Source organism: Falco cherrug, chromosome 14 (genome assembly GCF_023634085.1).
Source record: "Falco cherrug isolate bFalChe1 chromosome 14, bFalChe1.pri, whole genome shotgun sequence".
Lineage (NCBI taxonomy): Eukaryota > Metazoa > Chordata > Aves > Falconiformes > Falconidae > Falco > Falco cherrug.
Genome location: NC_073710.1, coordinates 6975884 through 6989431, shown reverse-complemented (window position 1 = coordinate 6989431; position 13548 = coordinate 6975884). Strand labels below are relative to the sequence as shown.

The window sequence follows — 13548 nt, the reverse complement described above, 5'->3', positions numbered from 1 at the left end:
GGGTCCAAACTTTAAAAATGTACTTGTTATCATGATAAGCTACCTAAATCAAACCTTCTCCTTTTACAGAACTAATACATTTATGGATGTAGCCATCTCTACTTACACCAAAAGCAGAACTATTTAACACCATGCTAGTCCAAATGTGAGTTGCCAGAATACACACTCTGTTTGCATTCTGTAGCTTTGGCTCTTACATGCTGGGTGTCTTGGAAGTGGCACAGAAAGGCAGAACCAGGTCAGGGAGAGTTATACTGATGACCAAGATTAAAGGATTCGGTGGGCATAGGGGCTAGGAGGTAGGGCTCAGGAGCGTGAATGCAAAAACAACTGTGTAGATCCTGGAAGGTGAAGACAAGGAGCTTAACCTCAATCTAGGAGCAGAAAGGAAGCCAGCAGAGACATGAGAGGAATAAAGCAACGTAGGCAGAACGATGGGTGAGGATTTGGATGTCAGTGTTTTCAGATAGCTGGTGAAAACTAAGTCAGTAGCTGGAAGCCCCAGAGTGAGTGCCTGGCCTTTAGTCTCTAGAGACTTGTATTAGTAAGAAAACTGCACAGGGTGGTTAGGGCTGACGGGGTTAAAAAAATAAAATTCCCAGTGAGTTGGAATTCATTGGAGTCTGATTGCACAGCAAAGGTGGGAAGCGAGTGACGATTGCCTGACTTGTAACCAGCTGAATAGAAGCCCTGGGGTGTGGGAGATTTTAGAGATTGTTTTTCTTCCTTGTGTATGTATATACTCAGCAGCATTGCTGAGGGAGTTGCAGTAATTAACTCTTCTCTCCACCCCCACCCTCTTAAATCTGAGCTGGGTACAGCAGCACCTATCAGAACGGGATATATGGGACACAGGGTCCTTTCTACCCAGGCCAGGCCACCAGCTGTTCAGAGTTTTGAAGTAGATGTTTGAGCCTGAATCTTAGTCATTTGTGTGATTTGTGTTGGTAACTAATGGAGGCCAATTTATTTCTCTGGGAGACTCCCAGTGAGGTAGAGACGCTTACAGTAGATGGGTTCCTGTTTAGCCACCTATAGAAATAGCATGCTGGAATAATCCTTCTCCGTAAATGTTTCTTTGCTTTATTCTTTCAAGTGCTCGCTGACCTCGTTTATATAGTATTTCACAGGGTACATCTGGTTTTGGTTGTTTCATGACTCAGTGTTCCAGTCTGAAACTGCAGTGTTGTGATTTAAAACATCGTGTCAGGACAGTGATATACAACTACCTATGACCTAAATGTTGTTGCTTTTGCTCTCGGACACGGCTCCTGCCACAGGCCGGGCTCCCGCAGCTGCGCGGGGAGGCCCACGCCGCAGAGCCCGGCTGAACGGCATTGCCGCTGCTGGTTATTTCATCCCCTGGGGCCTGCACTTCCTTTGTGCTCGAACACGCTTCTCCCCAGTGTCAGATATTCCTACCTGGCTCTATGGTGTTTGCTTCTCACTAGAATTTCTTGAGCTGTAAGCTGTGTCTTACACATTGGCCCTTTTCTTGCGCTCTCATCCATTGGCTGAACTTGGGTCGCTGGGGGTAGATGCACTATTTTATTCACGTTAAGGCAATTTGTACAGGTTACTGTGAGAATACTCCATTATATGGTATGAGCTGCAGTAAGAATTGTTTTCTCTGATGCTTGCTCCGCTCTTGTACTTTTCTTTGAGTGTGAGTTTGCATACACTGTCCAGAACCCTTTTCTCAAACAGGTGCATTTTGGTATTTAGCCAGGTTGTGATGTCTGTCTCAGTGGTACTAAAAATATTCAGGTAACTCTCTGCAGGATTTTTGACAGAGTTAATGATAATAAGATGAATGATGGAGTTCGTTTTTTCCTTCCCCGCTCCCCCCCCCCCCAAAAAAAAAAAAAAAAAAATCTTAGAGTTGCCCATGCTGTTCACAGATACATATCTGTCTATCAAAGATAATACATGTCATAATCTTAGACACACAGAGGAACACATTGGAATGAGAGCTGTGGAATTCTGCTTATATGTGCCACTAAAATGTTCAAATGATACTCTCATCAGTTCCAGGATGGATTGTCAGTTTCTGTGCTATTCAACAGTTACATTAGGGTTCAACATCATAAAAACACTTTTGAAGAATTTGGTAATTTATAATAATTTGGTTTAAGGCAGAAACACTTACTGGAAATTTGCTTGCATTAAGTTACTACTTTAACTTAAATAACTAGGAGCTAGAGAAGGAGTGAAACTAGACTAGAATATAAAACATATTTATTTAAGACCCATGTAATGATTAAAAGTGAGAAAATAAGGACGCTAGCTTAATGAATATTAATGCTTCACTCTGCTGTTTTACACTTGTCTTCCACTTTTCTGTTGAGTTACTTGATAATGCATTTTACGTCAAGAAATGTTATGTTCATTTTTAAGTGACGTCTTTTGAAAAATCATAAAAATTAATGACTTGTGGGTTTTGTAGAGGATGAGATTAATGACATCATTTTAACAGGCAACATTTGATACCCAGACGCACTGCTTGCTTTGCTAAAATTTTAAGAGATGGAGGCTACCAGCTAGATAGTACTCTTCTCAGAGTTACATCACAAGTAAGATCGTACCTACTCATTGCATATTTGCTGGTCAGGTTAACAGAAAATATACTTTTTTTCCAAGAAAGCAGTAGGAAACAGGAATTCTGAGATTAGTTTAAAAACAAACACACGCACACCCTCCAAACCAGTTATTAAATATTTACCATTGTGGGAGAGAGCACAGTCACTTCTATGTATCTCATTATCCACAAGAGCAGTCAGAGGTGTACTCACAGAGCTTCATGGAAAATGATGATATGGAGGAATGTGATCAAACAAAAGTATACTAACTTTTACAAGGCCCTGGAAAGACCATTTTCTTGCAGAAATATGATAAGTTATGCCAATATTTAATGGCTTCTTTTCCTTCACTGTCCATTTCTTCCATAATTTTTAAGGTAATGATTGATATTAATCAGCACATACTCAAAAAAAGAGAACTTTTTTTTACTGGAACAAAACCTCAAGGAAACAATGCAGGTTTTGTGATTTGCTTCTTGGAAAGCTAAATCTGGAATGACAGCTTTTATAGCAACATTGTGCTGTGCAGAATCCTAGCATTCTGGCCAGGTTGCCAGCATTTCTCAGAGCCATTTGGTCCATGAATTCTGACTTTATTTCAGGGTATATGTTCATGGACAGAACAATATTTTCGGGGTCTCTGGGGTAGCTATCCAGTAGTGTTTGTAAAATCTAATTTTTAAAATGCTGTTGCAGAAATTGATACTGAAGAGTTCCTAAGGTATGCTTTTGTGGCTTAGTTACTTTTTGATAACTAATCTCAAAGAATAACATCTGGGCATGTGGAAGGCGGAAAGAACCTCTGTCAGCTTTTTCAAGAAGAGGTGAACCGCTTTTATCATGATAAAATTGCTTAACAATAAAGCTAATGAATACAACCAGACATTAATTTTCACAGGTTATTCCCTTATTCTTATCTTGTACAAAAAGCTCTGTGCTGACAATTTCCAGTTCCCAGACTGAAGCTGAGAGTGCAGGCTCTGTGTTCCTGCTATGTTTTTGCAGGTGAAGTTGAAGTGGCCATGAGTGCAGCATGCCACCTTTTTAGGACCATATCCTTCCTTATTATCGTAATTATTTTTCAGTTGCAGAGAGTGTTTGTGGAGAAGCTGGGGAGCCAGAGAATATAATGTAAAGTCAGCGACATTATGGTGATGCTAGAGCCTTCAGAATAAATGGGAGATGGCAAAACATGAGGATAGCTGTCATTGCTTATGGTTTAGCCGGGGTGGGGGGCCGGAGCTGGAAGAGTCTGCTAATAAGAGAGTAAGAATGCTCTTCAGGGTCTTTGTAAGTGGGATTAGCTTCAAATCCCACACTGATGCCCTTTATTACTACTTCAGCACCATTAAAGAAATGGTTTTTTGGGTCTGAGATAAGATCATCTGCATATCTATAGCATCTGCTTCTGTGTTGCTCTAGACATAGTGGGACTGACAAAATTTCATTAATTTTGGGACTGAAGGATCAGGCAGCTCTTCAGATTGTCGTATCTGCTTTTCTTGGGTGACCTCTGGCATATGAAAGTTTTCTGTTTGTTGGTGGAACCAAGTGTTAACATTCCTCTGTAGGTACTGAAGGGCTTATTTCTGCTTTATCGTTTCCATTTGGAGTATTTTTATCTTGCTTGATTGACAGAATGTTGAAATGCTGAATATTAATCTACTTTGTCAAAGGCTTTGAATATGAACTTCTTTTTTTCTTCCCCCTGTACAATCTATTCATCTCCATTAAATTTTTGTCTGAAAGTATGTCCAGAACATTGTAAAATAGCACCAAATGCAGTGACTACCACTAATAAAGTTAATGACTTCTTTCCTGGAAAACAACTTCTGTGCTCTTGTTAGTATTTTAAATTAATCCTGGTGATAATAAATACATATTCTTAACACCTCAGCACTTTGTATATAGTATATTTGTCATTAATTTCTAATTTTTTTTTTTAAACAGGATTTATCTGGGGAAGGCTACAGAGACACTATTGGTGATGAACACTTTCATCTAGAAGGTATTTAAAGAACAAAATTTCTTGGTTAATATTAAGGGATATTGGAGTATGTCAGTGAACAGCTCAGTGTGAGAATGCATATATGAGAGTGCAGTTCTTGATACACTCATGTACAGTTTGCCTGGCAAAACTGTTAAGATGGGAATAGGGTATTATTTCTGTATCTCCCACCACTGTTCTTGTATCAAAAGAAGTCACCCAGTTGTGTCATAGGCACCGAGTGTTTTAATTCAGGGTCTCACAATTTTTTCCTAGGTACCTATTTTGGCATTGGTAGTGGTAGTGAGTATCACTGGCCCCAGCAGAGGTGGTAAATGCATTCACTGAAGATGTTAGCATTGGGGTTTATGGTATGCTGCACACCTTTCTGTTACACAAACCAGACACAGAAACTCCTGCATTAATTTCTGATAAAGACCAGAGACTCTTACTCAATACATTTCTCCTGAATATGAATGGAATAATTATTGCCTCAGACAGTGTATTTCCAAGGCTCATCTCTTCCTCTATGATCAGGCTTCTCCTTGCAGTGGAGATGGAATCACTGTAGTGGGAAGGGCCTTTGGGGGTCTTAAGTATGGACACTGTGTCCTGCGTGCCAGAGAATACATCTGAGGTACCTTGAATTTCAGTTGGGCAAGTGGGGGTTGATGAATGGAAGAGATTAATCTGAGGACATTGTTGCTCATTCTTTTAAAAAAACAAGGAAATAAGACATAGAAACTGTCTGGGATATATATATATATGTATATATGTATATGTATATAAAGAAAAAGTGGTTGCATGTGCTGTGTGCTAGGTTTATATTATAGGATAGTGGAAACAATGTGCCCAACTTATTTAGAATGATTAATCATGTCAAGTTTAACTTGGAAATTTTCTGTCTTTTTATCATCCAGTCATTTGTTTTTGGTGGTAGGAATTTCTGTCTACACAGAACTTGAAAGATTCTCTGTGTTAAGAATGTCTGTCTTGCAGTTCCCTACGTGTGAAATGTGTTAATATACTGTGTTTCTTGGATCCCATATTTCTATCATGCCGGTAGTGTACAAAGGATGTTCCCTTGTATGTACCTGTAACATAGGAGCTAAATTTCAGCTGGTGCTTGTAGGATACTTTTACTTGTCAGTGTTTGTTAAAAGTGTTTCAGCATTTAACTTCACCACAGTTTTCCTTTCTGCTCACAGTAGGACATAACTCTAATAAAGGGTGGGTTTTTTATTTTCAGAAGTATAGGAGAATCCACTTAACACAGGATATGAGATGTCAGCAAGGTGAATAATTTCATTTTTCTGTGTCGCATTCTACATTTCCTTGCTACTAATTATTTCTTACTTTGTTGTATAGAATTGTCTTGCATAGCAAACATAATATCCAATATATAATATTTCCAAACTAGTCGGAAGCAAGATTGTTTTTATTAGAGTATAAAACCTTTTAAGCTACTTTAATTTCAGTCTTTCAGCAATTTTACATTATTACTTCTGATGCGTCTCTTTCTTATGAAGAAGCTGAGTATTGAGAAAAGATTTAGACACCAGGAGCAGGTCCTTTCTCTGTGTGCTGCCACTGGGGAAAAGCTGTTCTGTGGCATCTTTCCAGCTGGGAGGCAGGTAACTGTTCCCACCCAGTGCTTAGGCAAACGCGTGCAGATTGCCAAGGCTTGGTCCTCATCCCTTCTGCTCTCAGGTCTCCAGGCTATGTTTTCCATGCTGGGGACAGCGTTAGCCACTTCATTCTGGAGTGGGATATTAAAAGTCTTATAATTAACAGATGATCCTGGAAGCATTTGTATTAAAGTAGGTTGCTTTCACACTTTTTGTTTTAGTGGCATAATATTTTTGCATGTTTGTGATAGTACTAGCATAAAATTGTGAATATATAGCAAATAAAGCGAAGCTGAAACATGATTTGAGACCTTTGTTAGGGCACAGCTTGAATTCTGTGTGGTACAAGATGGCCACTGTCATAGCTCTTTTCTGCATAGAAATATTTTGTATGAAAATGCAGTTAATATTCAGGAAAGATACTACTCTTTCCATCTAAAGTAGTTGTTCTGCCTTTATTTGGCTACTTCACAATCTTTACCTATGTACTGGTGTAACATAGATGCTGCATGTGTGGTAACGTTAACATTACTGGTAACTAGTTTCAGAGGCAGGGAGCTGTAATGCGCTGAAATGTGGTTGGTTGGGCTGAGCTCACAAAGGACAGGAATGGCAAAACAAAGACTTGAACCTCACTCTACCAAGTACCAGGCAAGTGTCTAGTCAATAAACTATATTCTGTCTTCATAAATGCATGGTGGGGATGGGAAAAAAAGAAAAAGAAACATTTCTCAGATTTGCAAAAAAGCACAGCAGGTGCCACAGTTCTTCTGGGTTAGGGGAGAGTTACAGCCTTCACACTCAGAGACTTTATTGGAGAATAAATCAGAGTTCTTTAGAAGACTCTCACTGAAAAGACAAAGTGGCAATAAGAGAAATAATTGAATTCCTTATTTTGTTTTACATAGCCAAGTTCATTGCCTTTTTTTTTTCCTCCCTCTCTTTCTTTTCCCCCCCTCTTAGCCGTCTGAGCAGTACAGATAAAAAGAACTCTCTTTGCTGGATTTAACTTCTGTGTTGTTATGTAAAGCTTGATCAAATCCTTTCGTCTTAACAGACTTAACTGGCCAACAGCAAAAGGCTCGGGATTCTGGGATTAAGATTGTATTTGGTAAGAGGACTGGTGCATTAGTGCTTTCTTTTGAACTATGGGAAGAACAAAGTAAACATCAAAAGCATTAAGCCATGAGAGCGGATTGTTGACTCAATGTTGCTGCATGACAAGAGGTTAGAACTCAATAGTGGCGACTCTGTTTACCGAGTGCTGTGCAGAAAGAAACAGTTTGACCAGTATTGTCTATTATGTCCAGCACCTGCCTTTGATTTTGCTTCGGGACAAGACACTAAACTGAAATTTTTTGGATATTATTTTACATGTTCCGTGATTTCCTTAGATAAGAGACACCAATGAAAACCTCAGTCTCTTCTTATATTACTCTGTTTCCCTTCTTCCTCTTTCAGTAATAACTCCACAATCGGGCATGTTGGATATGGGTTCTGTAGTGGATTCATTTGCAACTTCCATTCCAAGTTTAGTAGTGCTTTCCCACTGCATTTCAGAGACTTCTACTCATCAAACTTAAGAGTACTTGTGCAGTCTGCTGTGGCTGTGTACAAACTTCTTGTGCTTCAACTTTCTTGTCTAGCATCTGCGCAGGAAGCATGTGCTTCATCCCTCTTCACGTGTAATATAAAAGAGCTTGCTTGTGTTTGCTCTTCCTTGTCCCTAGATAGAATAGTAGGTCTGAATGACTGGAGGGGCTCTGGAAAAATTCACAAAAACTAGCACAGACATTGGGAGATACTTTTCATTTCATTTTGATGGAGAAGCTAAAATGGCTGGCAGGAATTGAATGTAGCACCAAACAGCAAGTCCATCCATTGTGGAGACATGCAGGTAACTCAGAAAGATATCTATTAGTGTATTCAGTGATGACATCCAAGTTCTCTCTGCTCTTCAAGGCGTAAGTAAGCTTTTTAAGGAATCATTCAGGAGCCCTGCTCCTGTTTTCCATAACTTTTTTCACCTCCTTTCCCCAGACCTTTTGGGAAATTTTCACAACTGAAGCCTGCAGACCAGGAGAGCTTTCATACCTTAACCACTCCATGTCTTTATGAAGTGAACTGTGTTTCCTCCATCGTATCACTTGAACATTTGGGTTTTTTTCAGAGCAGCCTGTTTTCTCCCTGCTTGTGACATCTGAACCAGAAGCAGGAAAGTCTCCCTCTGACACAGACTGATCGTGGAAAAAAAGGCAATTTCCTTCTTGTCTCAATACAAGCTTTTTAGAGCCCAGTGGGATATAGCTATCAGTCTACTTCAGCTGCCTTTTGGAGTTCAAGGTGAAGTCTTTAAGCTCAGGAGGCACCGAACCTATCACCCCTATTAGTTAGTTATGTGATAATGTGATTTCTCATGTCACTGTTCTGAAAAGTATGACTAGTTTTTCTACTAACCAGAAATCTTGCATCTCTGTGAGATCAATCTAGTCCTGTACCTGTCAGAGGAACTGCCTCTTATGCTGATAGGAATCTGTTCCCTGTTGCATTTGTCAAGCGAGGGTGATGTCTTGATTATTATTCTCTCAACAGAAGACTGGAGAAGATCCAAGCCTTCCTGGTGCCTTATCTGAACATGATATCCACAGTCCTGCTGAAAGTAGTGACAGAGCTTGACCTGAATCAACAAACCCTTTTTTTGATATGTTTCCCAAACCAGATGTATCCAAATCCCTAGATGTAAGATGTTGCCTTGTCTGGTACCAGAAAGGACAAAATTATTCAGGTCATCTTCTTGCCCATAAATACTAGAGAGCCCTCCAGCAGAGTTCAAAGCACATGTTGTTGCTGAAAAAAAATTCTGAGATCTGTAAAAGAGCTACTTGTAGCACTTTCCACGCACTTACACAGAATTTCTAAACCTGCAAGTAAGGCATGCTGTATTCAGCAAAGCAGAAAAGTAATTAATTATGTTCTTAATATTATTATATGTTTTTCAAGATGTTACTAGTATGTCCAGACAGTCCTTCATCTCTTCTTCCCCAGCATCCACGGAATCTGTGGTCAAGTGGGAGCTGAGGTGTGGTTAACTGAGTTCCACCATGCAGAGCTGTGTTGTCATTTTTGACTTTATTAAGAACTGACAAGCAAACAGGGAGCCAATAGTAAGGAATGAACTAGTGGTTTAAGGGTGCTGATCTTATGCCCAGTGCTGGTCATCCTGCTTCCCCTGCTGTACACATCCCAGACTTCCCAGTAAAGAGATCACACTGGCTTCCACATGGGTGCTGCTGACATACCCATGCTTCCACCTTGCTAGGGCTGCACAGTTGCAAGGGAGGGCATGGGGTGGAGTGTGCCTTCTCCACAGTGCCCTGCAGCAGGGCTGCGCTCATGCATTGCCAGAAAATTCCCTCTCCTCTGTCTCTCCATTTGGGAAAAATTCAGTGAAGGCTTTAGTTCCTGGAGTTGTTTCTACAAGTAGTAATTGAAAGAGTATCTGTTGGGTTGTCCACTCAGAGGAGGAGTGGCAAGGTATGGTGCTTGGGCCCGAATTGTTTAGAAAATTGTCAGCAAAGGAAAAATTGATCAAGCATTTTAACTAGTTTTAGCTAACCTATTTGCCTGTGAGACACTTTTTACCATACTTTGATCATCTCTTAGCTGTAATAAATTCATGTATTGTGCTAGACTGAGCTATGAATGGCTAATAAAAGGCAGTTATTTCAAACTGCATGCTCCTTTCTAGTTAATGCCTTCAGTTATGATGGTTATTTCATTTATTTTCTAAAGCTGAAATAATTTTCTATTATGTATATGAAATTCCAGTGTATTTATAGAAAAGACATAGATTGGATCTTGCTCACGGGCAAAGGTGCTTTATCTCAGCACCATTGTTATTACCTACCTAGTGCTACTGATGGAGGCTTGGTGCTTTGCAGAAAATTAAGGTGCCTTCTCTGTCATGTTCTTAAACCAGATACCTATTCATCGCTGACACTGCAGAGTGCCAGTAATTCTACCTTAAAAGTGCTGTTGTGGTCAGCTTTCTGGGACATTATATGGGAACTCTGCATTTTAATGACTTGTTGCTAATCCTATGCACTTACCATAGATTTGGTGTGCACGAATATATGCCACGTGATCACCTCAGCCTGGTGATCATTTTGCTCACTGGCTGTATTTTTTCAGCTGCCAAGAGGTTTCTGCTCTACCCTTTCCTACTACTCAATATGACATGAAACAACTCTGAAAAATACCTTCAGCTTCAGGGTGACCCACTGGCACCAGCCACCCATTATCTGACAAACAGCTAGTCCCTGCTGAGGCTGGAAGCTGATAAGCTGGTTACTGTGAATTGGAAGGAGTACCAGAGAACATGGGGTGGAGGGGGAAGAAAAGGAGCAGTGGAGAGTGCCAAGAGAAAACTGCTTAGTTTGGCAGTCAGAATAAAAGTCACCAAAGAACATGAGACTGGTAGGATTAGCAGAAGTTTTCCTGTGGTCGTGCACAGATCCAGGAAATTATAAGAAGCAGGTAGGCTGTTTGCCATGAGTGGGAGGAAAATCTTATGGCATAAGGCACTTTAAAAAAAATATTAAAAAAAATAAAAATTGTACAAGTGTTCCTTAACATTAGCTGTTCCAGTTGAGGGGGGTTGGTATTTGGATCAGAAGCTTTTACTTCTAGAGCTGCTGTTTCAAGTGCAGCCAGGTCAGTAGTGATGAAAGACTGTTGCCATCCAATGGTTGTCCATGGCCTGTGTGTAATGAGTTAGTGGTCTCCAGGTGTCTCCAAATGGACCTTTACAGTGTCTAACAGCTCCCACCCATGTTGGCAAGCAGAGCACAGAAAGGCAGTGAAAAGTGGGCTGCTATGTCACCTTGGAGGGCGAGCTTTCCTCCTCACACTGAGCCGCTGCTGTGCGGAAGCTGTGTGCTCTGCTACCAGTGCTGTGCTTGTTCCCTGCATGTTGGGTATCGCTCTCTTCAGCTGACAACCCACCAGCTCCTGCTGGTGCTGCCTAACGGTTTTTGATAGATGATGTGTTTTGTCTACGGTTTGAGAGTTTTGTTCTGAGTTATTAATCCTCTGCATTAGACTGGGAAGATCATACCTGCTGTAAGTAATAGCTTCACGTTGAGCTCTGTATTCAGATCATTCTGCACTGCTGGAAAGTTGTTATTCCTGAACACAAGCAGGTTGTGTGTTTGGTTCAGGGATAAGATAGCAAAGCTGAGAACAGAGCCTGGGATTTCCTGCATCCGTGTCTGTCCCTTACAATATGACAGAGAATAGGTTTTTAACTGTAGCACACAAGGAAACCGTCCAAACTTGCAAGTGGTCTCTCTTCTTCATGGTGGCTGAAGAAAGCCAAATGTTAATATTAATATAATTGTGTGTAACGTATAGAAAATATTTTAGTAAAAAACCAAAATAATGAAAAGGGAAGTGTACTAGCATCTCAAAAAAGCAGTTGATCCCCAGTGAACACCTTAAACATGGAAAGCTTCAAAATAATATATGCCTGCTTGGTATTTCTAATAATATTGGTTTTCAATACTCTTCCTTTCTACTTAAAACTGTCAACTTTTCTTTCTTTCACAGAGAAGCTAATGATCTTTCTGAATGTTCATTTAAAAAAGAATCCATTAACAATAAGAATATTCATTTACTCTCAGTTCTAGGGTAGTCGTATACTAGTTTGCTAGCAGGCAAAATTCACCTGTGGGTATAGCTGTTGAAAAACCTCTGTCTGCACATCTCTCAGGTTGCTTCTCGTAGCATGTGAGAGCCCACCATCAGGGTGCACGTGGGAAGCAGCAGAATCAAAGTGCAAAAAGGGTGTAGCTTAGGGACATCTCATCAAAGGCGTGAGAGCTCTTGTATTTGCCTTCCATATCCTGAAGGTGAGCAGAGCATCACGGCAGAGCTCAGGCAGCAGACTGTGGGCACGCAGCTGGTTGCTTGCATTGGTGAGTGAAGCTCAAGAGGAGCTGCCACGTAGCGCGACTGAGGTAGGTGTGAGAAATGGGTTCCAGTGATACAAGGCTCATGCTCTGTGCATGAGGTTTGAAAGGGCTGGGCCTCAGTAACCTGGACTCAGCAAACTGGTCTTAGTCATTGGTGTTTCCCTTGGGCTGTCAACATTGTGATTCAGAAGAGGAAGGAACTGGTGGCGTGTGTAGGCATATCTGGGTGAGCTGTTCATCTAGCTCAGGCTAGGTAACAATCGCACAGGAATGCAGGCTGGTGCACAGCTCTGCAGTAGCTGCCTCCTGTGAGGCTACGCCTGTCAAACCCTTACCTCCACCCAGGGCTGGCTGGGTTATAGCTAGCCGTGTCTATCTGCACGTCCTGCTCTCCTGCCTCTGCAGTGGTGGCTAATCTGGGAAGCAGGGACTTCCATCAGATACACCTTGGCAAACTGATGGACTTGGACATATCTGTGAAGGACAGCTGATGTAGTGTGTATGGTACAGAGATAAAGCTGCATTACTGTACATGTGCAGCAGGATAAATGTACTTGAACTTTGCCCCAGGACATCCACCACCAAGAACAAAGAATGAAATATGGGAACAAGTCAGGAGTTTGAAAACAATCTCTCTGGAAACATGATGAATACCAGTGGTTTCATTTATTCTACTTGAAGAACAAAGGTCCTTTTCTACTTTTAATTTCCCAGCAACGATTATTACCAGTTATTTTTCTTGTAGCTTTGACCACAGTTCATGGAGGTTTTATTAAACATGTTTTTGTAAAGTAAGTCAAAATGCCATTCTTCTCTGACTCTCTTGTGACTCTCTTTTTTCCCCTTTTTCGTTTTGCTTTCTTTCTTCCATTTTTTTTTTATTTTTTATTTTTTTTAAACTCATATGAAACTAGAGCATATTTCCAGGCAAAGATTTGGGGCCAGATAATACTCTCATGCTGGTGTTCATGGAATTATTTCAGTTTTGCAGTCCTGTAATTGAAAGAAGTTTTGGCCCTTGCTATTTCAGAGGACAATGTATTTGTTTCAAATCCCTCGCCTTTTCAGGAAACAATACATTCATTTTTAGAAACCTTGAATACTGCATTTAATAGGCAGTATGTCCTGCTGCAACTCTGAAATATTCCTAAAGTTGCCAGTTCTCTTGTGTTTGGCTTGACATTGACACAGCCAGGCAACTGAGTTTCAGAGTGCTCTCTGCTGGGTTTTTGGTAGCTTTCTGCAATAAGCTTTTGTTTAGAACCCATGTGCATCCTCCTGTAGGGCCCTTCTCTCCTACCCACAGGGAGAAGACCCAGAGTGTCTCATGTGAGGATGTAGTTTATGACAGAGTTAAATAGTTCTTGCATTTCTGGGATTGA

At 40.7% G+C, this 13548-nt stretch overlaps 1 protein-coding gene across 3 annotated transcripts in view; it reads left to right on the top strand.

Annotated features, from left to right (window-relative positions):
• Positions 1–13548, top strand: part of NKD1 (NKD inhibitor of WNT signaling pathway 1) — a 114152-nt gene that overhangs the window by 65525 nt on the left and 35079 nt on the right. For all 3 annotated transcript variants that reach the window (XM_055726799.1, XM_055726797.1, XM_055726798.1), the window contains one exon: positions 4530–4587. In XM_055726799.1, the coding sequence (XP_055582774.1) occupies positions 4530–4587 (58 nt within the window). The remainder of the gene's footprint in view (positions 1–4529; positions 4588–13548) is intronic.